The 21,115-nt window shown below is 44.0% G+C and overlaps 1 protein-coding gene across 1 annotated transcript in view; it reads left to right on the forward strand.

The window, feature by feature from the left end:
* Nucleotides 1-20,056, forward strand: part of CFAP45 (cilia and flagella associated protein 45) — a 31,967-nt gene extending 11,911 nt beyond the window's left edge. The window contains exons 6-12 of the mRNA XM_067472446.1: nt 2,955-3,133; nt 4,838-4,967; nt 7,541-7,687; nt 10,715-10,828; nt 14,514-14,707; nt 17,530-17,754; nt 19,895-20,056. Coding sequence (XP_067328547.1) covers nt 2,955-3,133; nt 4,838-4,967; nt 7,541-7,687; nt 10,715-10,828; nt 14,514-14,707; nt 17,530-17,754; nt 19,895-19,970 — 1,065 coding nt within the window. The 3' untranslated portion in view covers nt 19,971-20,056. The remainder of the gene's footprint in view (nt 1-2,954; nt 3,134-4,837; nt 4,968-7,540; nt 7,688-10,714; nt 10,829-14,513; nt 14,708-17,529; nt 17,755-19,894) is intronic.
* The last annotated feature ends 1,059 nt before the right edge of the window (nt 20,057-21,115 follow it).

The following is a 21,115-nucleotide window of genomic DNA, read 5'->3' on the forward strand; positions in this document are numbered from 1 at the left end:
GATTTCATCCTGTGTGATGAGTCTGTTGAAAAAGTCCTCCTGGTTTCCATGGCACATTATTGTCAAGCATTCGAATCGTTCCTGCTTTCGGAAAGGTGTGAGGAGCTGTAATAAGAAATTCAATGTGCAAATTTGATAAATGTGAATTTAATATGATGTGTGGGAATGAATGGAAGGATGGATGGATGTATTTTGGAAACACCAGTATAATATTAAGGCCTGCAATGACTAATACCTGCTTGCTGGACTTGCTAATGAGAAACCCTGATAAGAACGGGACAGTGATAAAGAAAATATTTGCAACCTTCCTTATGTTAAGAAGGAAGTCAACACAAGCCTTGTGCTTGTTAACACCAATCAACAAGATCAACACTGAGATGGATCCAGGATGGAAGACATCTATCATTAATGTAATGTACAACATCAACAGAATATTGCTCAAATTGTGACAGACAGAGTGTGCTGTCGCATGCTGGGCCTGTACAAAGACTGCAGACAGGACATAAATTCTGTGTGCCCAACGGGACGCCGGGGCTGCCACGATTAAAGGCCTTTGATTTCTTTAAACAGAGTCTTTAGATTGCTTAAAGGTTCAACAAAGTTCTTTATTATTGAAATCAAACAGGTACTTCAAGGCTTTTTTAATAGTCTATTGGCTTTCTCAATCTTGTCCAGAGGGGACAGGCACTATCTTCATAACTGTATTTTGACTAATGGGGAAATCCTTAACCTCTTATCTGGGCAGTGTGTCTTTGCCTCTGTTGGCGTGGAGCCCCTACACCCGGTACCAACTGCTTCTGGCTGCTGCGAGTGGCCCTTACCAAACAGGGTCCTTTGTAGACTTCCAGGGGAAAAGAAGGTGTTCAGGTTTCAGTGATGGCTGGCTGAAGTGCTGTGGGACTGGATTCCCTCAGCAAAGGAGCTGTAAGGCTGTAAAATCCTCAGCAAAAGAGCTGTGCTGAGACTGTATCTCTCTGGCCAAGCTATGAGGCTGTATCTCCCCGGCCAAGCTGTAAAAGACGAAGCTTTCTACAGGAGCTCCTGGTTTTATGTCCTGTATGAAAGACTTCTCTGTGTGGACTGACACAAAATGGCTCCTATTCTCTCCAAAACCCAAAAAGGGGGCGGGACCAGGGAACCTAATGATAATTGACAGGTCATAGATCCAATAAATGCAAATTAAGGAAAGCCATCTAACTGCAAAGGCATAGAACTTTAAAATACATGCAGTAATCAACAAATAGCAAGATAAGCTGGAGCTCCTGGTGCGGCTGTACCAGAACACAGAGACGCTGTTCACCCGCCATGCTCTGCTCCATGGGAAGGCGAGAGATGGTGTATTCAGAGAGTGGCAGATTTGCCTGGGAGCAGTTTGATCACTTTGGGGCTTCTTTCTCAAGGGAAAGAAGTGTGCTTTTGGAGTATTAGATTTTGTGCAGGGAGTCAGGTTCTGCTTTATGGAAAACAGAGATCTGGCCCTTGGCATTGTGCTTGGGGAAAGAATAATAATAATAATAACAATAATAATAATAATAATAATAATAATAATAATAATCTTTATTTGTACCCTGCTACCATCTCCCCAAGGGACTTGGTGTGGCTTACAATACAACAATAAGCAATAACAACAACAATACAAAAACAATACATAAACTCATAAGCAAAATAAGCAATAAGCAATAACAATAACATGATGCATTAAAAAACCTATGGCTGGGCCAAATGTAATAATTAAAAATTTAAAAATAATGCTGGGCATGAACAAGGTGACATGTAACTGGGATAGAAATTTTGGAGAGGGAAGAAATGTGCAGACAATCTTAAATTATTATTAAAGTGTGTTTAAGGACATATTGCTGGGAGTTTTGGTATCTCAGCGTTTTGAAGTTATGGAATTTATGGAACTATGGCTGCAGGAAAGCAGGGTCTGGCCTAACAGGTGCTTCTCCAAGGAGGGAGAAAAAGATATGGTAATATTTTGGATGCATGTGGATGAATGTGTGTACATGTGTGTGAATGTTGAGTGAAAATGTAATTCCCCTTTGTTTGTTTGTTAACCAATATAATTGTAAATCCAATGTAGTTGCATAGAATCTGTATGTCTGTATGTCCAGTGTCATTCTTTGTCTAAATGTTTTTCTGTAAACTGATATGCCTTCTCACACTGGAAATTGCAATAAAAAGAACCCAAGCTTCAAAGTTATTGAAAAGTCATTCATGACATAGCTGGGGGACCCAGTGAGCGGATACTTTATGTATGGGAAGATGGTCTTGGGTGATTTTTTTTCACAGACCCCACAGTCATCTTGACATCTTGGGGTAGGTGGCGAATGGTTATGCGGCAATTTTCCAAATCGGCGACCTCCACTTGCTGGATGGTGTATTCATCAATAGCAGAGTGGGGTTGCAATGGAATGCGAGCTGTTTCCACCGAAATCTGACCACATTTGAATGGACGGTGCCAGTTCTTGACTCCATCATGTGATGGAGTATCACCACCAGAAACCTCTTTCATCTCATTGAATGTCTCCTTTGGTGTGCGGCCTTTCAAGGAAAGGAACTGGAGGACTGCTCTGTCTTCAACTCGGTGCATTCTCAAACCTCACTCCACTTCAGCACCTGTAACATCAAGACCGTTCTCAGTTCTGAGTTGTCAATTGGCGTGTAACCTATAGAGACTGATATCATTACACATGGGCAGTTTCAGCATCCTGTGATAAATAGAAGTGGGTCAGGGGAAATCTTTAATGAACATCCCTCGTACATACATAGCTAAACTAGCCAGACTTGTTTTAGCCGTACGCCCCCAGTAGCAGTTTATATCTATGAGCAAGACATTATGTAAATAATAAATTAAAAATAATTTTAAATTAAAGTGTAGAGCTAGGTTTTTCAGATGGAGTCACGCAACTGCTTCACACACTGATTAGGATTTCTTCCCCTGCTCTTTGCAGGTCGTCCTGGAGGCGAAATGCCATGCCATTCGCGATGCTCAGATCCTTGAGAAGAAGCAGATCGAGAAAGAGATGATCGAAGAGCAGATGCGGCTGGCGAGGATGATGGAGGTGGAGCGGCAGAAGGCCAACAATATGCAAGATGAGTTGGAGCGAAAGAGGAAGGAGGAATTGTACAGGTGAGTTTGCAAGCAGGGTTCTAGCTTCTGAAACCAGGGCTCATTGTTTCCTAAGGTTCTAGCTTCCAAAGCCAGGGCTCATTGCTTCCTAGGGTTCTGTTTCTGATGCCATGGCTCATTGCTTCCTAGGTTCTAGTTTCTGAAGCCAGGGTTCATTGCCTCCTAGGGTCCTAGCTTCCAACACCAGGGCTCATTGCCTCCTAGGGTCCTAGCTTCCAACACCAGGGCTCATTGCCTCCTAGGGTTCTAGCTTCCGAAGATAGGTCTCATTAGGTTCTTGTAGGTTTTTTCAGGCTATAGGGCCATGTTCTAGAGGCATTTCTCCTGACGTTTCGCCTGCATCTATGGCAAGCATCCTCAGAGGTAGTGGGGTCTGTTGGAAATAGGAAAACGGGTTTATATATCTGTGGAATGACTGGGGTGGGGCAGAGAGCTCTCTGCTGAAGCTAAGTGTGAATGCTGTGGACAAGTCTACATAGGGACCACCAAACGCAGCCCCCAAACACGATTCAAGGAACATGAAAGGCACTGCAGACTACTTCAACCAGAGAAGTCAGCCATAGCAGAGCACCTGATGAACCAGCCTGGACACAGCATATTATTTGAGAACACAGAAATGCTGGACCACACCAACAACCACCATGTCAGACTACACAGAGAAGCCATTGAAATCCACAAGCATGTGGACAATTTCAACAGAAAGGAGACCATGAAAATGAACAAAATCTGGCTACCAGTATTAAAAAACTCTAAAATCACAACAACAAAACAGCAGAGAGGAAACAACCAGGCACATCTTAACACCTCTCAACAGAACATTTTCCCAAGCTCAGGCAGGCCTTCAAATGCTAATGAAGGTGGTCAGCTGAAACATTCACACCTAGCTTCAGCAGAGAGCTCTGCCCCACCCCAGTCATTCCACAGATATATAAACCCATTTTCCTATTTCCAACAGACCTCACTACCTCTGAGGATGCTTGCCATAGATGCAGGTGAAATGTCAGGAGAAATGCCTCTACAACATGGCCCTATAGCCCGAAGAAACCTACAAGAACCTAGTGATTCCAGCCATGAAAGCCTTCAACAGTACATAGGTCTCATTGCTTCCTAGGGTTCTAGCTTCCAGCACCAGGGGTCATTGTTTCCTAAAGCTTTCAACACCAGGGCTCATTGCTTTCTAGGGTTCTAATTTCCGGTGCCAGGTCTAATTGTTTCCTAGGTTCTAGCTTCTGATGCCAGGGCTCATTGCTTCCTAGAGTTCAAGTTTCTGAAGCCAGGACTCATCGCTTCCTAGGTTCTAGCTTCTGACACCAGGGTTCATTGCCTCGTAGGGTCCTAGCTTCCAACACCAGGGCTCATTGCCTGCTAGGGTCCTAGCTTTCAAAGCCAGGGCTCATTGCCTCCTAGAGTTCTAACTTCCAGCACCAGGGTTGATTGCCTCTTAGGGTCCTAGCTTCCAACACTCACTGCCTCCTAAGATTCTAGCTTCTGAAGCCAGGGGTCATTGCTTCCTAAGGTTCCAGCTTCCGAAGCCAGGACTCATTGCTTTCTAGGTTCTAGCTTCCAACACCAGGGCTCATTGCTTCCTAAGGTTCTAGCTTCCAAAGCCAGGGGTCATTGCTCCCTAGGGTTCTAGCTACCAAAACTGACTAGTGAGGCTTTTAATTTGCAACAAAGAGACTCTTTCCGTTGCCTGGTTTCCAGGGGCAGGCGCCACATGATGGAGCAAATAGAGAAGAACAAGGAATTGCATGCCATAAGGTCCGAGCAACGGGATCAAGAAGCCCAAGAGATGCTGGACTACCTGGAACGACTGCAGTTTGAAGATGAAAGAGTAAGTAAGGAATGGCATGGCTCTGGGTGAGTGGAAGAGCTCCCATTTTGTCCTTACTGTGCATTACTCTGGTTATAAGAGCCTCTGGTGGTGCAATGGGTTAAATCCTTGTGCGAGCAGGACTGCTGGTCAGCAGTTTGAATTTGGGGAGAGTGGGTTGAGCTCCTTCTGTCAGCTCCAGCTCCCTATGTGGAGACATGAAAGAAGCCTCCCACAAGGATGGTAAACATCAAACATCTGGGCATTCCCTGGGCAATGTCCTTGTAGATGGCCAATTCTCTCACACCAGAAGTGACTTGCAGTTTCTCAAGTCTTTCGTGACATTAAAAAAAACCCTACTGTGGTATATATATATATATATATATATATATATACACACACACCTCATAATTGAGTGTGGATAGAAAAAGTGGGATGATGATGATGACGACGACAACAACAACAACAACAACAACAACAATGATTATATGTTGCATTAATTGATTTGAACTATGAATGGACTTTCCTGGTAATTCATTCATTTGCTGTTTATTCAGCATGCTGTCTTTTTCTCTCTCAGCGCCATCTAGTGGTTAGTATTAGCAACAATATATTATTATATTAATAGTAACCCATTAATAATGATAATACGATTATTTATTTATTTACCATATTTGTATACTGCCTTTCTCAGCCCGAAGGCAACTCGAGGCAGTTTACAGTCGGCAACAATTCAATCCAATTGTATTGGAGCCCCAGGTGGTGCAGTGGGTTAAACTGCTGAGCTGCTGAACTTGCTGACCAAAAGGTCAGTGGTTTGAATCCGGGGAGCGAGGGTGAGCTTCTGCTGTTAGCCCCAGCTTCTGCCAACCTAGAGTTCAAAAACATGCAAATGTGAATAGCTCAATAGGTACCGCTTCAGCAGGAAAGTAACAACACTCCATGCCGTCATGCCGGCCATATGACCTTGGGGATGTCTATGGATAATGCCGGCTCTTTGGCTTAGAAATAGAGATAAGCACTACCTCCCAGAGTTGGACATGACTAGTCTTAATGTCAGGGGAAACCTTTACTTTAACTATTATATGTCTTACTGTTGTCGAGCAATTTAGAATGGCTGTGGATTAGGCCCAAGCCATTGTGGGTTGCCTGGTGAGAAAAGAGAAGCCAATATTGCAAAATAAATCTCACCAAGTTGAAGCAGAAACCACCGAGATATTTTATTGCGATCCAGCTGGAAGGGATGCAAAGCCGTGATATTTCATCAGGCAAGCATACAGTGAATACAAAATAAAGCCTTTTTATACATAAAACAGAACTGTCAGTTTAGAATTTCCCGCTCCCCGCCCCTCTGCCGGCTCAGCGATGATTGGCTGGTGCTCTACAGCTGGAAGGAGGCTTGGCCGCCTCCTGAGCACCTCAGCCAATGGGTGAGCTTCTGCCGCCTCGTCCCCCTGGCCAATCAGGAGAGAGGGAGGCGGGGCGAGAGGGAAACAATGAAATCTTGAGTGGATTATGGAAATATGTGGTGTCCAAATGGCCAGCGAGTCCTCAGGGGCCTTTAAGCCAGCCAGTTTATTGTATTGAAGGGTGACAATCAATGTTGATGTCTGGCAAGCCTGCCAGGATCCGGATTTTCCTTGAGCCGTGATATGGAGACAATGGGGCAATCTTGGTTGAAGTTTTGGTCGAGGGAAGTTTGAATGAGTAAACAGATCAGGACAAAGTGTGGCTTTCTGAAGGCCCTTTGTCTTGTTGAGATACAATCATTTATGCCAAGTGGGCATCTTCCTCTGGGGAGTCAAACTCCAAGCCCCAGGGTCAAAGCCCATTGTATTGTCCATGCAAATATGTCCTTTGACAAGGTTCTTTTCAAACAGGAGATTTCCTCCTTCCCAGGGTCACTGAGAGTGGCTTCTTATATTTTTTAATACATTTCTTATAAAAGGGAACAGGGCAGAAGGGTCAGGCAAGGGTCATTCATAGGGGGCTTGAAAAGGTAAAGTTTACAAAAAGTTTCTAAGAGTCCTTCAGAAGGGAAAGAAGTCCCATAGAATTTCAAGAGAGTGTAAAGGGAGATGGTTTCTCAGTAATAAATGTGTTACCTTCTGCTATATATGAAACATAGGGCATAAAATCTTGATTAAATGTACACACTATCTGACATGGGAAGGGTCCCTGTTGTTGTTGTTGTTGTTAATGTCTTTGCAAATTGACCAAGACTTGACCCCTATTATCCAGCCTGATGTCCTTGTCCTTAGCAAAACTATAAGTTACTATCTCTTATGGGGGGGGGGGGGGTCATGTTTGACTTCATTACCTGCCTCTCCTCGTGGCTAAAGGTGGGTTATAGCATATCGATAAAGTAGTTTCTCATCTGCAAAGAGAGCTAATTTCATTTTTCCCCATTTTCCCAAACATTTTCTTTTCCATTGTTTCTTAGTTTCTGGAATCTTTGCATCACTGCAGTCTCTATATATGTGGATTGTAATTTCCCTTATGTTACAAACCTTATGGTTTCAAGGCATTGCATGGGGATTGTGCAGAAACTGTGAATAGTGTTGCTTAGCTGTCTTTGGGGTCCATCTTTCTAGGAAATGGAGCGCCGGAGGCTGGAGCAGCTGAGGATCCAGGCCGAGATCAGGCAAATCAATGACGAGAACCAGAAGCGCAAAGAGGAGACGCTGGCCCAAGAGCGGATGGCTGACATGCGGGTGCTGGAGTACCAGAGGCAGAAGTTGGTATGGAGCAGATGGCTCAAGAAGGGCTGTGGCATGCCTTCATTTTGGCTCATCGTTATTGTTAATTCTGATGCTTAGGGGATGCTTTTTCTTGATGTTCCAGAGGAAAGTTGAATGAAGTGGTAGCTTTTGAAAACAGTGCTTTGACCTGAGCATCACTGAGGACTTCATTACATTGATTAAATACCACTGAGTCAAACACTTTCAATGTACTAACCCACCATGTTCATCACATTAGGTTGGGTTCAGAGCATTCTTTATGTGGGTTGTTGTAGGTTTTTTCGGGCTATATGACCATGGTCTAGAGGCATTCTCTCCTCACATTTCACTTGCATCTATGGCAGGGGTCCTCAAACTACAGCCCGCGGGCCGAATACAGCCCTCCAAGGTCATTTACCCGGCCCTCGCTCAGGATCAGCCTAAGTCTGAAATGACTTGAAAGCACACAACAACAATTCCTATCGCATCAGCCAATACTAATTTATATTTGTTGAAATTGTTCTTCATTTTAATTGTTCTTTATTTTAATTACTGTATTGCTTTTTGCACTACAAATAAGATATGTGCAGTGTGCATAGGAATTCATTCATGTTTTTTCAAATTATAATCTGGCCCTCCAACAGTTTGAGGGACTGTGACCTGGCCCTCTGTTTAAAAAGTTTGAGGACCCCTGATCTATGGCAAGCTCATAGTGAGGTCTGTTGGAACTAGGAAAATGGGTTTATATATCTGTGGAATGACCAGGGTGGGACAAAGGACTCTTGTCTGCTGGAGCTAGGTGTGAATGTTTCAACTGATCACCTTGATTAGCATTTGGTGTCCTGGCAGTGCCTGGGGCAATCTTTTGTTCAGAGGTGATTAGATGTCCTGATTGTTTCCTCTCTGTTGTTTTACTGTTGTAATTTTAGGTTTTTTTGCCAGATTTTGTTCATTTTCAAGATTTCCTCCTTTCTGTTGAAGTTGTCCACATGCTTGTAGATTTCAATGGCTTCTCTGTGTAGTCTCTGTGTAGTCTGACACGGGGGTTGTGAGAGTGGTCCAGCATTTCTGTGTTGGAATCATCGAATCATAGAATCAAAGAGTTGGAAGAGACCTCACGGCCCATCCAGTCCAACCCCATTCTGCCAAGAAGCAGGAATATTGCATTCAAATAATATGCTGTGTCCAGGTTGGTTCCTCAGGTGCTCTGCTATGGCTGACTTCTCTGGTTGAAGTAGCCTGCCAGTAATAAAAAACTGGCATTTATATTAATTTTATTGTGTTTGTTGTTTTTGTTTATTGCTTTTTGTTCTTATTGATGTGTTGTTGGGCTTGGCCTCATGTAATCCGCTCCGAGTCCCTTGGGGAGATGGTGGTGGGGTATAAATAAGGTTTTTTTATTATTATTAAGAGCATATAGACTTTGGAGAGCTTCTGTTCAACCATTTCAAAGTTCCTTGCTTGAGTGGTGATGGCACAGTCGTCAGCATAGATGAAACTCTCTGTCCCTTCTGGTAGTGGCTGATCATTTGTGTGATGTATCAGTGTGATGAAGGTAGGGAAATCATCCATTTCATTTCAAAGCGGAGTATGACTGAGCTCAGTGATAAACCTACTCTACCAAACGCTTCCCTGCTTCAATGCGATGAAGTGGTGAGACTTGAAAAGCACAGTGAAGTCGGAAGAGCTTCCTCCTTTATTTTACTCTCTGGTGGTGATGTTATAGAGCTAAAATTTAGGGGTCTTTGCCAGGAGGCAGAGACCAATTAGACTCCTCAAAGAGTTCTTTTTTTCCCTGGCGAGACAGAGAAGCATCCCATATTTTTCCCTGATTTCCCAATGAAAAGTCTCACTTGTTGAAGAAAGGCCATCAAAGTTTAATGCGATTCAGCTGAAACCGGATGCAAAGCTGCAATCATTCGCCAAGCTAAGCATGAGGAGATCACACCAATGCAGTCATATGTATAGTAAATTCAAATTTGCAGAGTTCAAACCCCCCGCCCCGGCTTCCCTGTTGTTCCCTGCCATGATTGGGCGATGGGCTGCAGTGGTCCGTAGGAACCAATGGGGAGACCTCTGCCACCCGGTGGCGACAGCCAATCAGGAGAAATGGAGGTGGGATGAGGGAACACAAAGGAATCTGGGAAAGGGGTCCTTAAACAAAGGAATGCCATGTGCTCTTGTGAGACAAAGGGTCAACATGTGTCCTGATCCTTCCTGGCTGTGAGACAGAGGAACAATGATGGCAGCCTGAGGTTAATGCTAAGTAAACAAAAGCAGAGGGGGAGGTTTCAGTCTTTTGTTTCTGAAGGCCAGGGGGTTCCCTTACATATAGAAATTATACACAGGGAAATCACATGCAGCTATCTTCCCATCCGGGACCCCAGAGAGAGATTAATATTACCAATTATAAAAAGCAGACGATATCAGGACACAGCATGAATTCATAAGTTGTCTTGAAGAAAGTTCATGGGTAGAGAGCGAGTCCTTGAAGAGAGTGAAGTCCAGGAATGTAGCAGAATTCAAAAAGCCAGACAAAGGGAGTCTATGGAGTTCCACTGGGTCAAGACACAAAGCCCTGCAGCGCTGGGATGGAAGCCGGTCCCATGGTCCTTGGAAAACTACAGCTCTCGAGAGAGAGGCAGAGACCCCAAGGTCTAGCCATTCCCAAAGTTTCATGGGGTCCTCATTGTTTGTTAAGGCCTTGACAAATTGACCAAGACTTAACCCCTATTGTGCAGTCTGGTACCTTTGTCCTTTGCAGAACTATAAGTCACTATCCCTTATTTTGGGGGGGGGGGGTGCTTGACATCAGTGAGAGAGTTAAGGGGCGCCTCTTTCTGCAGCTACTGACTACCAACTGAGGACTAGTATATGTCCAGCAACATTCTTAGACAAGTGGGAAATTTCTCTTTCTGAACAGTGTCTAGAATCTTTGTGATGAATCATGGTGATGGAGAGATTTTGGGAACTATAATCTCCCAGGTAACTTTTCCAAGTTAACCACCCCATACTTTCCTGACCCAGGTGTTCTTTGTCCTTTCATAGGCACGGGAGGCTGACTTTGAGGAGGAGCAAAAGAGAATCCACCGCGAGAAGGAGATGGAGACGGCCCGCCTGCGGGCCTTGCAAGAGAAAGCCCAGGACCACCAAGCAGAGCAGGTATCGTAGAACGTGGGAACGTCCCCCAGCACATAAGCGGATATGGGTCATGGAGGGAGCAGGCTTGTTTTCTGCTGCCCTGGAGACTAAGATTCAAATTCCAGGTAAACCAAGGTCACCTGAATATTAGGAATAACTCAGCTGTTCAACAGTGGAACTCACTTTCTTGGAGTCCGGTGAAGGATCCTTTGGAGGCTGTTTAGGCGAAGCTGGACAGCCATCTTTTGGGGATGTTTTGATTGTGCTTTTCAGGCATGGCAGAATGGAGTTGGAGTGGGTAGTCTCTTCTAATTGTAGGATTCAATAATAATAATAATAATAATAATAATAATAATAATAATAATAATCCTATTGTCGAAGGCTTTCATGGCTGGAATCACTCAGTTCTTGTGGGTTTTTTCGGGCTATATGGCCATGTTCTAGAGGCATTTCTCCTGACGTTTCGCCTGCATCTATGGCAAGCATCCTCAGAGGTGAGGTCTCTGAGGATGCTTGCCATAGATGCAGGCGAAACGTCAGGAGAAATGCCTCTAGAACATGGCCATATAGCCCGAAAAAACCCACAAGAACTGAATAATAATCCTAGTTTATTTGCTTTGAACTGGATTATATGGCAGTGTAGAAACTGGCACAAGGTTGCTCCTTCCTTGATTAATGTTCAAGACTACATGGAATGAGCACACTTCTCATACTTCCCTGGTTAGAATGTGCCCAGCATTCATTGAGTGTTTTTTAAATAGACTCATAGGGTTTGAATGAACCCCAAGGGGTTATCCAGTCTAACCCCATTCTGCCAGGCAGGAAAAGCCCAATCAAAGCTCTCACAACAAATAGTCATCAAGCCTCCAAGCTTCCAAAGAAGGAACCTCCACCAGACTTAGAGGCAGAGAGTTCCACTGATGAACAGCTCTTATGGTCAGGGGTTCTCATAGAATCATAGAGTTGGAAGAGACCTCATGGGCCATCCAGTCCAACCCCATTCTGCCAAGAAGCATTCAAAGCACCCCTGGCAGATGGCCATCCAGTCTCTGTTTAAAAGCTTCCAAAGAAGGAGCCTCCACCACACTCTGAGGCAGAGAGTTCCACTGCTGAACGGCTCTCACAGGAAGTTCATGTTCAGATGGAATCTCCTCTCTTGTAGTTTGAAGCCATTGCTCAATTGTGTCCTAGTCTCCAAGGAAGCAGAAAACAAGCTTGCTCCCTCCTCCCTGTGGCTTCCTCTCACATATTTATACATGGCTATCATATCTCCTCTCAGCCTTCTCTTCTTCAGGCTAAACATGCCCAGCTCCTTAAGCCACTCCTCATAGGGCTTGTTCTCCAGACCCTTGATCATTTTAGTCGCCCTCCTCTGGACTTTTAGTTGTCCTCCTCTGGAGATTGAAAAACAAGAACAAAATGTGCTGCAGGATCATAGAATCATAGAATCATAGAATCAAAGAGTTGGAAGAGACCTCATGGGCCATCCAGTCCAACCTCCTGCCAAAAAGCAGGAATATTGCATTCAAATCACCCCTGACAGATGGCCATCCAGCCTCTGTTTAAAAGCTTCCAAAGAAGGAGCCTCCACCACACTCCGGGGCAGAGAGTTCCACTGCTGAACGGCTCTCACAGTCAGGAAGTTCATGTTCAGATGGAATCTCCTCTCTTGTAGTTTGAAGCCGTTGTTCCATTGCATCCTAGTCTCCATGGCAGCAGAAAACAAGCTTGCTCCCTCCTCCCTGTGGCTTCTAGGGCTGGGCGGTTTCGTTCGTTAATTTCGTAATTCGTTATTAATTCGTATTTAAATTAGCTTACGATCCGATATTGAGCCATGCAGGAATAGTGTGAGGAGTAAATTAGATTTGAAACAATTTTTTCAATTTATTTCGTTATTGTTTCGTTATTATTTCGAAATTATTTCGTAATTTTTTCGTAATTTTTTTGTAATTATTTTGGCATGTCTGGTGCAAGTTTTATAGTTGTTGTTTGTTTTATCACACCAACAGTCAACAACAGAGGGAGAGGGAAGCTTCAGAAGTTCCCCCTGTCCCATTTGGAGGTTTTTTTAGCATATTGTGCAATCGCGTCCGCCATTAACGAATTGATTCGAAATTAACGAAATTTCGTAAACAACGAAATTTTGAAATCTCAAAATTTCGGAAGTATTTAGAATTTGGAAACGCTAGCGCCCCCTGGAAACGAATCGAGTTTAGAAACAAATTTTTCCGTGGTTACCCAGCCCTAGTGGCTTCCTCTCACATATTTATACATGGCTATCATATCTCCTCTCAGCCTTCTCTTCTTCAGGCTAAACATGCCCAGCTCCTTAAGCCGCTCCTCATAGGGCTTGTCAGGGGACTACCTTTACCTTTACTATCATATCTCCTCTCAGCCTTCTCTTCTTCAGGCTAAACATGCCCAGCTCCTTAAGCCGCTCCTCATAGGGCTTGTTCTTCAGACCCTCCTCTGGACTTTTAGTCGTCCTCCTCTGGAGATTGAAAAACAAGAGCAAAATGTGCTGCAGGATGTCCCACAAAAACAGTTTTTGCAGTTTTATAAACCTTTCCACATGTTTATATGCTAGAACCAGTTAGGAAATGATATTTATAATCCAGGAACAAAAACCATAGTGTTACATAGTGTTATATATCTCAACGTAGATTGTGCGGAAGGAGATGTCTTGGAAGGAGGGCTAGAAAGCATGATCATCAAGTTTGCAGATGACACCAAATTGGGAGGGATAGCCAATAGTCCAGAGGACAGGAGCAGAATTCAAAACGATCTTGACAGATTAGAGAGATGAATAGCCAAAACTAACAAAATGAAGTTCAACAGTGACAAATGCAAGATGCTCCACTTTGGCAGAAAAAATGAAATGCAAAGATACAGAATGGGGGACGATGCCTGGCTCGAGAGCAGTACGTGTGAAAAAGATCTTGGAGTCCTCGTGGACAACAAGTTAAACATGAGCCAACAATGTGATGTGGCGGCAAAAAAAGCCAATGGGATTTTGGCCTGCATCAATAGGAGCATAGTGTTTAGATCTAGGGAAGTAATGCTACCCCTCTATTCTGTTTTGGTTAGACCACATCTGGAATATTGTGTCCAATTCTGGGCACCACAATTCAAGAGAGATATTGACAAGCTGGAATGTGTCCAGAGGAGGGCAACTAAAATGATCAAGGGTCTGGAGAACAAGCCCTATGAGGAGCGGCTTAGGGAACTGGGCATGTTTAGCCTGAAGAAGAGAAGGCTGAGAGGAGATATGATAGCCATGTATAAATATGTGAGAGGAAGCCACAGGGAGGAGGGAGCAAGCTTGTTTTCTGCTTCCTTGGAAACTAGGACGCGGAACAATGGCTTCAAACTACAAGAGAGGAGATTCCATCTGAACATTAGGAAGAACTTCCTGACTGTGAGAGCTGTTCAGCAGTGGAACTCTCTGCCCCGGAGTGTGGTGGAGGCTCCTTCTTTGGAAGCTTTTAAGCAGAGGCTGGATGGCCATCTGTCAGGGGTGATTTGAATGCAATATTCCTGCTTCTTGGCAGGGGGTTGGACTGGATGGCCCATGAGGTCTCTTCCAACTCTTTGATTCTATGATTCTAAGGAGGTGCGGAAGAGCTCCTTCCGCACCGAAAAAGTTATGCTTGTCTATGTCGCTAGCCGGATGCCATCCTCTGTGCCCCTTCCTCTCTCTCTTCAGGACGCCCTCAGGGCCAAGCGCAACCAGGAGGCAGCCGAGCGGGAATGGCGCCGGAAGGAGAAGGACGCTGCTCACAAAAAGGCTCAGACGGAAGCCATGCTGAAGCAGAGCCGCTTGGAGCAGGTGGCCCAGAAAGAGCACAACATGGCCGTCCAGGTGCAGCGGGACCGAGCCGAATTCGAGAGGATTGTCCGGTAAGGAGGACACAGGGAAGCTGGAATAAACACTCCTGCGGGGTTTTTGTAGTTACTAACTTAGGTGATCCCTCGTAGCCCAAGGATGATGGTCCTCCAAGTGTAGTGTCTTGGTAGTGGGTTCGTTGGTGGTTGTGAAGCTCTATTCTTGATCTGCATGTTTTTCTGCAGTGAGGACATCAGTTTCCAGGTGGAAGGTGGTCCTGGTCACGGTTGGTTTGACGCGCCTTCTTCTTAGCATGTTTCTCCTTTTCACCCTCCATCCATGCCTCTTTGAATTCTGCAGCACTGCTGGTCACAGCTGACCTCCAGCTAGAGCAGTGTTTCTCAACGCTCCTAATGCCGCGACCCCTTAATACAGTTCCACATGTTGTGGTGACCCCCAACCATAAAATTATTTTCATTGCTACTTCACAACTGTAATTTTGCTACTGTTATGGATCGTCATGTAAATATCTGATATGCAGGATGTATTTTCCCACGATCAACAGAAAATACTGGAAGGGTTTGGTGGGCATTGACCTTGAGTTTGGGAGTTGTAGTTCACCTACATCCAGAGAGCACTGTGGACTCAAACAACGATGGATCTGAACCAAACTTGGCATGAATACTCAATATGCCCAAATATGAACACTGGTGGAATTTGGGGAAAATAGACCTTGACATTTGGGAGTTGTAGTTGCTGGGATTTATAGTTCACCTACAATCAAAGAACAGTTTGTGTCCCATCAATGATAGAATTGGACCAAACTTCCTACACAGAACCCCCATGACCAACAGACAATATTGTGTTTTCTGATAGTCTTTGGTGACCCCTCTGACACCCCCTCACAACCCCCCCAGGGGTCCCTACCCCCAGGTTGAGAAACAATGAGCTAGAGCCTAGACACCAGTTCTCGGTGTCTATGCCACAGTTTTTAAGGTTAATTTTCAGCCCATCTTTAAATCTCTTTTCTTGTTCACCAACATTACATTTCCCGTTCTTGAGTTGGGAGTGTAGTAACTGCTTTGGGTATATGGCGATCGGGCATTTGGACAATGTAGTATTCAGTCCAGCGTAGTTGATGGCGTAGGACAGTGGTTCTCAACCTTTCTAATGCTGCGACCCCTTAATACAGTTCCTCATGTTGTGGTGACCCCCAACCATAAGATTATTTTCATTGCTACTTCATAATTGTAATGCTGCTCCTGTTATGAATCGTAATGTCAATATCTGATATGCAGGTTGTATTTTCATTCATTGAACCAAATTTGGTACAAATGCCCAATAGGCCCAAATTTGAATACTGGTGGGGTGGGGGTGGGGGGGGGAGATTTTGTCATTTGGGAGTTGTAGTTGATGGGATTTATAGTTCACCTACAATCAAAGAGCATTCTGAACTCCACTAATGATGAAATTGAACTAAACTTGGCATGCAGAACTCCCATTACTAATAGAAAATACTGGAAGGATTTGATGGGCATTGCGTTTTGGAGTTGTAGTTCACCTATATCCAGAGAGCACTGTGGACTCAAACAATGATCAATTTGGACCAAACTTGGCATGAATGCTCAATATGGCCAAATGTGAACAGTGGTGGAGTTTGGTGAAAATAGACCTTATTTATTTATTTATTTCGAGGTTTTATATACCAACCCTCTCACCTTCAAAGAGGGATTCAGACCGGTTCACAACATGTGTTAACATACAAAGAATATACAATGACAACACAATGCCACTTCATAACACGATTAAAATATCAACACTATACACATTAAAACATTATCATCACAGTTAAAAGAGCCAAATTGTCCGACACCATCACACTCCCATTCATCCTCCTCCTTTCATGTGGGCAAAGAATTAAATCAGACATTTGGGAGCTATAGTTGAGCTATAGTTGCTGGGATTTACAGTTCACCTGCAGTCAAAGAGCATTTTCAACCCCACCAATGATACAATTGAGCCAAACTTACCATACAGAAGCCCCATGGTCAACAGATGGTCTTTGGTGACCCATCTGACACCCCCCTTGCGACCCGCTCAGATGTCCCGACGATGGCCTCGCGTGAAGGAGCCCTCGCCTGGCCTGAGCCCTTGGGGTGGGGCCAACGAAGGCGGCCTCGCAACCCCTCTGAAATGGCCAGGCGACCCCCTTGGAGGTCACGACCCCCAGGTTGAGAACTGCTGGCGTAGGAGCATCGTTCCAATGCTGGTGGTCGTTGCTTCTTCCAGCACACTGACACTTGTCCGCCTGTCTTTCCAAGAGATTTGCAGGATTTTTCGGAGGCAACACTGATGGAATCATTATAGGAGTTGAGTGTGACATCTATAGACAGTCCACGTTTCACACGCATATAACAGGGTTGGGAGAACAATGGCTTTATAAACAAGCCCTTTGGTCTCCCTACAGATGTCTCAATCCTCAAACACTGTGTCATTTGGAAAAATGCTGCAGTCGCAGAGCATTTGGTAGTCCAATGTGTCAAATAGCCAAGCCACAACAATGTTGTTAATTCACACATTTGGGGGGGGGGGGGGGTGCGAATTGTGGTAGTCATTTTTGGTATTAGAAGATGTTCTTCTTATATAAACATGTCTGATAATGGGGTGCATTTTAGAATCGCAGATGGAGACACCTTTCCCCATCATAATAACTCTTTCAAGGGTGGATTTCTCTTCCTGGAGGAGATTCTCTCCCTTTCTGTTGTCTTAGCCCCATGCTTAACTATGTGTCGTTTGTAACTCCGGTGTTTGTAACTCAGGGACTGAGTTGAAGAAGGTGTAGCCTCATGGATTTGGAGGGAAAGCCCATAGGTCCCTTCTTCTGTGTCTGTTCCAGGATCCAGAAGGAGCAGATTGCGAAGGAGCAGAAAGAGCACGAGCGGCGTGCGACTCTCCAGCAGATCCATGCCGATGAGATCCGGCGCCAGGTGCGCGAGCACCAACAGAAGCAGATCCAGGAGCGCATCGCCATCTTCGAGGAGGGCAAACGCCTGAAAGAAGAGGCGCGCCGGCGCAGCGAGCGACTCAACGAGATCAAGCGGAAGAAGCTGGACGAGCTCCGGTGAGTCTGCTCAGCTACCCAACTCAATCCCAGTTTCTTCCGACCTTATGTGCAAATGGCGCATAGAGTGCTTTTGGTTAGTCTATTTCCTCCTCATCCACTTCAGAAACAGATCTGAAATGGTCCAAACCATGACTCAGGCCCTTTAAATTTGTTTGAAGTGTGGCCTCTTTCCACCCAAACTTTTTTTATTGCAACTCTGTTTTCCCCAAAATAAAACAGTGTCTTATATTCATGTTGGCTTCTCCAAAGGATCCATTAGGGCTTATTTTCAGGGGATGCCTTATTTTTCCAAATTGACTTTTTAAAATGATTTGGAACTAGGGCTTATTTTTGAAGGAGGACTCGTAGTTACTTGAACTACGAGCCCTCCTTCAAAAATCACTTGGTCCTTAACAATCCAGACATTAAATGATCAGGGCGAGCTAACGCCTTCCAACAAAGGATTCCCTTCTAGGCAGGAAGCAGCCAGGCTTTTACACTTGCAACATTTACACTTTGCAACATTCACTCTTGCCTCAAACAGATCCTCAAACACTCTCTGCTTCATTGAAAAAATGCTGCACTTGCAGAGCTCAGTTGGTGTTGTATTTCAGTGTCAATGTTGACTTTTGTGGAGAGGTGGCTGCCAAGGGAGCGGAAATGGTCAACGTTTTCTAATTAGGAAAGCCCTAGAAACCTTTAAAAAGGACCTTAAAACCTGTCTCTCCTGCTGCGCCTTTGGAGAGTAGGTATACAATCCCACACTACTGCTTAGCCTCAACGTTCTGCCATTGGAGTATATGTTGCCCCCCCTTCTGTGAGAAAAACCTGATTCCACAACCCCCACTATAATAAGTTCTCCTCCGCAAATAATCTGTCTCTTTTATCTTGCCCGAATTTTAAATTAGTTTCAATTAGTCTCTCTTTTAATCATTACATGCAGCCCGCCCATTGTCATTGTGAGTGTGTCTATTGTCATTTTACATTGCTATGTATTTACATGTTTTATTTTATTATGATGTTGCTGTTTACTGTTTGCGTATTCGGTTGTGTTTTGGTTTTATTTTTATTGTATTTGTTGTTTGGGCTTGGCCTCATGTAAGCCGCTCCGAGTCCCCATTGGGGAGATTTTTTGTGAGAGCCGTTCAGCAGTGGAACTCTCTGCCCCGGAGTGTGGTGGAGGCTCCTTCTTTGGAAGCTTTTAAGCAGAGGCTGGATGGCCATCTGTCAGGGGTGATTTGAATGCAATATTCCTGCTTCTTGGCAGGGGGTTGGACTGGATGGCCCACGAGGTCTCTTCCAACTCTTTGATTCTATGATTCTATGATTCTATGAGATGGTGGCGGAATACAAATAAAGTTTATTATTAATACATTAAGCTGTATTTCTGGCATTGGAGAGGGATGGGCTGGTGACTGCTGGAAGAGCACTTTGGTTTTTTCAATGTTCAATGAGAGGTCAAGCTTCTCGTATGCTTCTGCAAAGGTGTTTAGAGTGGCTTGTAGGTCTTCTTCTGAATGTGCACAGACTGTGTTATCATCGGCATATTGGAGTTCTATAACAGATGTTGTTGTGACCTTGGTTTTGGCTTTCAGTCTGCTGAGGTTAAATAGCTCACCATCTGTCCAATAGATTATTTCCACTTGGGTGGGAAGCTTCCTATCAAGAAAATGAAGTGTCATAGTGATGAAGATGGAAAATATGGTTGGGGCAATGACACATCCCTGTTTGACACCTGATTCCACCTTAACCTCCCAGCTAACACCTCCCAACAAAGGATTCCCCCAGATAGGAAGCAGCCAGGCTTTGAAATTGCAAGACCTATTCAGCGCTAATGACTTGGAGCCTTTGCAGTCCATGTCTATTGCCATCATGTCATCGTGGAGGAGCCGCAGGATGTTCACAAAGCTGCACAACAGATTTGTGTCAATGTCTCAAACAGCCACTAGGTGGCATTCAGGAATCTTTTTATTGTTGCCAATTTTTTCAGGACCCCAACACTGAGCGAAAGGGACCCCACTTGGGGTCAGTGCTCAATGTTTATGAAGCCCTGATGTAGATATGGGCTTACTGATGCTGTGACAACCAGGACTAGTTCACATGCCCCTGCGCCTATGGTTCACAAACCTAACTAGCTTCTCTTTTCTGTTTCTTGCAGAGCTGTTGGCCTCCCTGAAAAATACTGCGCTCAGGTGGAACGCAAAGCCTTCGTGCAGTCAGCCCCAGTGCGCTGAATGGGGAAACCCCACAAAGGAGCGCTGTCGCATTTCCATGTGTAACCTAGATTTTCTATTTTCTCAAAAGTATTTTCTTAATAGAGGTATTTCTGGACTTGTGTGGTTGTTTCTTCTTGCTTTCCATCTCTTATTAAGTCTCGACCCATTCAACATAGTTTGTGGCAGCCACAAAAACAAAGTTTCTGGAGTAGAACAACTACTGTATATACTCGAGTATAAGCCTAGTTTTTCAGCCCCTTTTTTAGGCTGAAAAAGCTGCCCACGGCTTATACTCGAGTCAAAGATATTTATTATTTTACTCTGTTATTACTATTATTTTTATTACATTTGCATTATTTTACTCTATTATTATTTTATTACATTTATTTTACTCTATTTATTATTAATACTATTATTACATTTAGTATTTTACTTTAGTATTATTGTTATTATATTTATTATTTTCCTCTATTATTGGTATTATTACATTTGCATTATTTTACTCTATTATTATTTTATTACATTTATTTTACTCTATTTATTATTAATACTATTATTACATTTAGTACTTTACTTTAGTATTATTGTTATTATATTTATTATTTTACTCTATTATTGGCATTATTACATTTTGCATTATTTATTATTATTTTATTACATTTATTTTACTCTATTTATTATTATTGTGCAACCCAGAGCAGGAAACTGGACCCTCAGACAACAATCCACCACACTTGACTTTAGGAAAACAATCCTTCTTTATTGATGAAAGATGAATACAAAATAGAGGAAATATGCAAAGGTAAAAAGTCAGCAACAAGAAATGTCCATAAACAAGATCATGAAACCATCAGCAAAACTGCTGAATCCTGGAACCTGTTAGCAATCCACTAACCGTACTTGGAACAACTAGAAAACCTCCGAGGAACAAGGCCACTTGAATCAGGAGACCTGCAAAAGCTTGCACATGAATCTGAAGCTGCATTCAGGCCAGGCATACTTAAGGCCGAGAAATCTATTGCGAGACACGCCTGAAGTTTTTGTTTGCATTTCTCTCAATCTGGTTGACCTACGTAAACTTTGTGCTTCACCCCGGCTCTGCCAAATCTGCCCTTGCCTATCCTTATTAGGCAGACCAGGTGTCAGATTCTCTGGAGAACTAA

The sequence above is a fragment of the Anolis sagrei genome, chromosome 12 (assembly GCF_037176765.1).
Source record: "Anolis sagrei isolate rAnoSag1 chromosome 12, rAnoSag1.mat, whole genome shotgun sequence".
Taxonomy (NCBI): Eukaryota; Metazoa; Chordata; class Lepidosauria; order Squamata; family Dactyloidae; genus Anolis; species Anolis sagrei.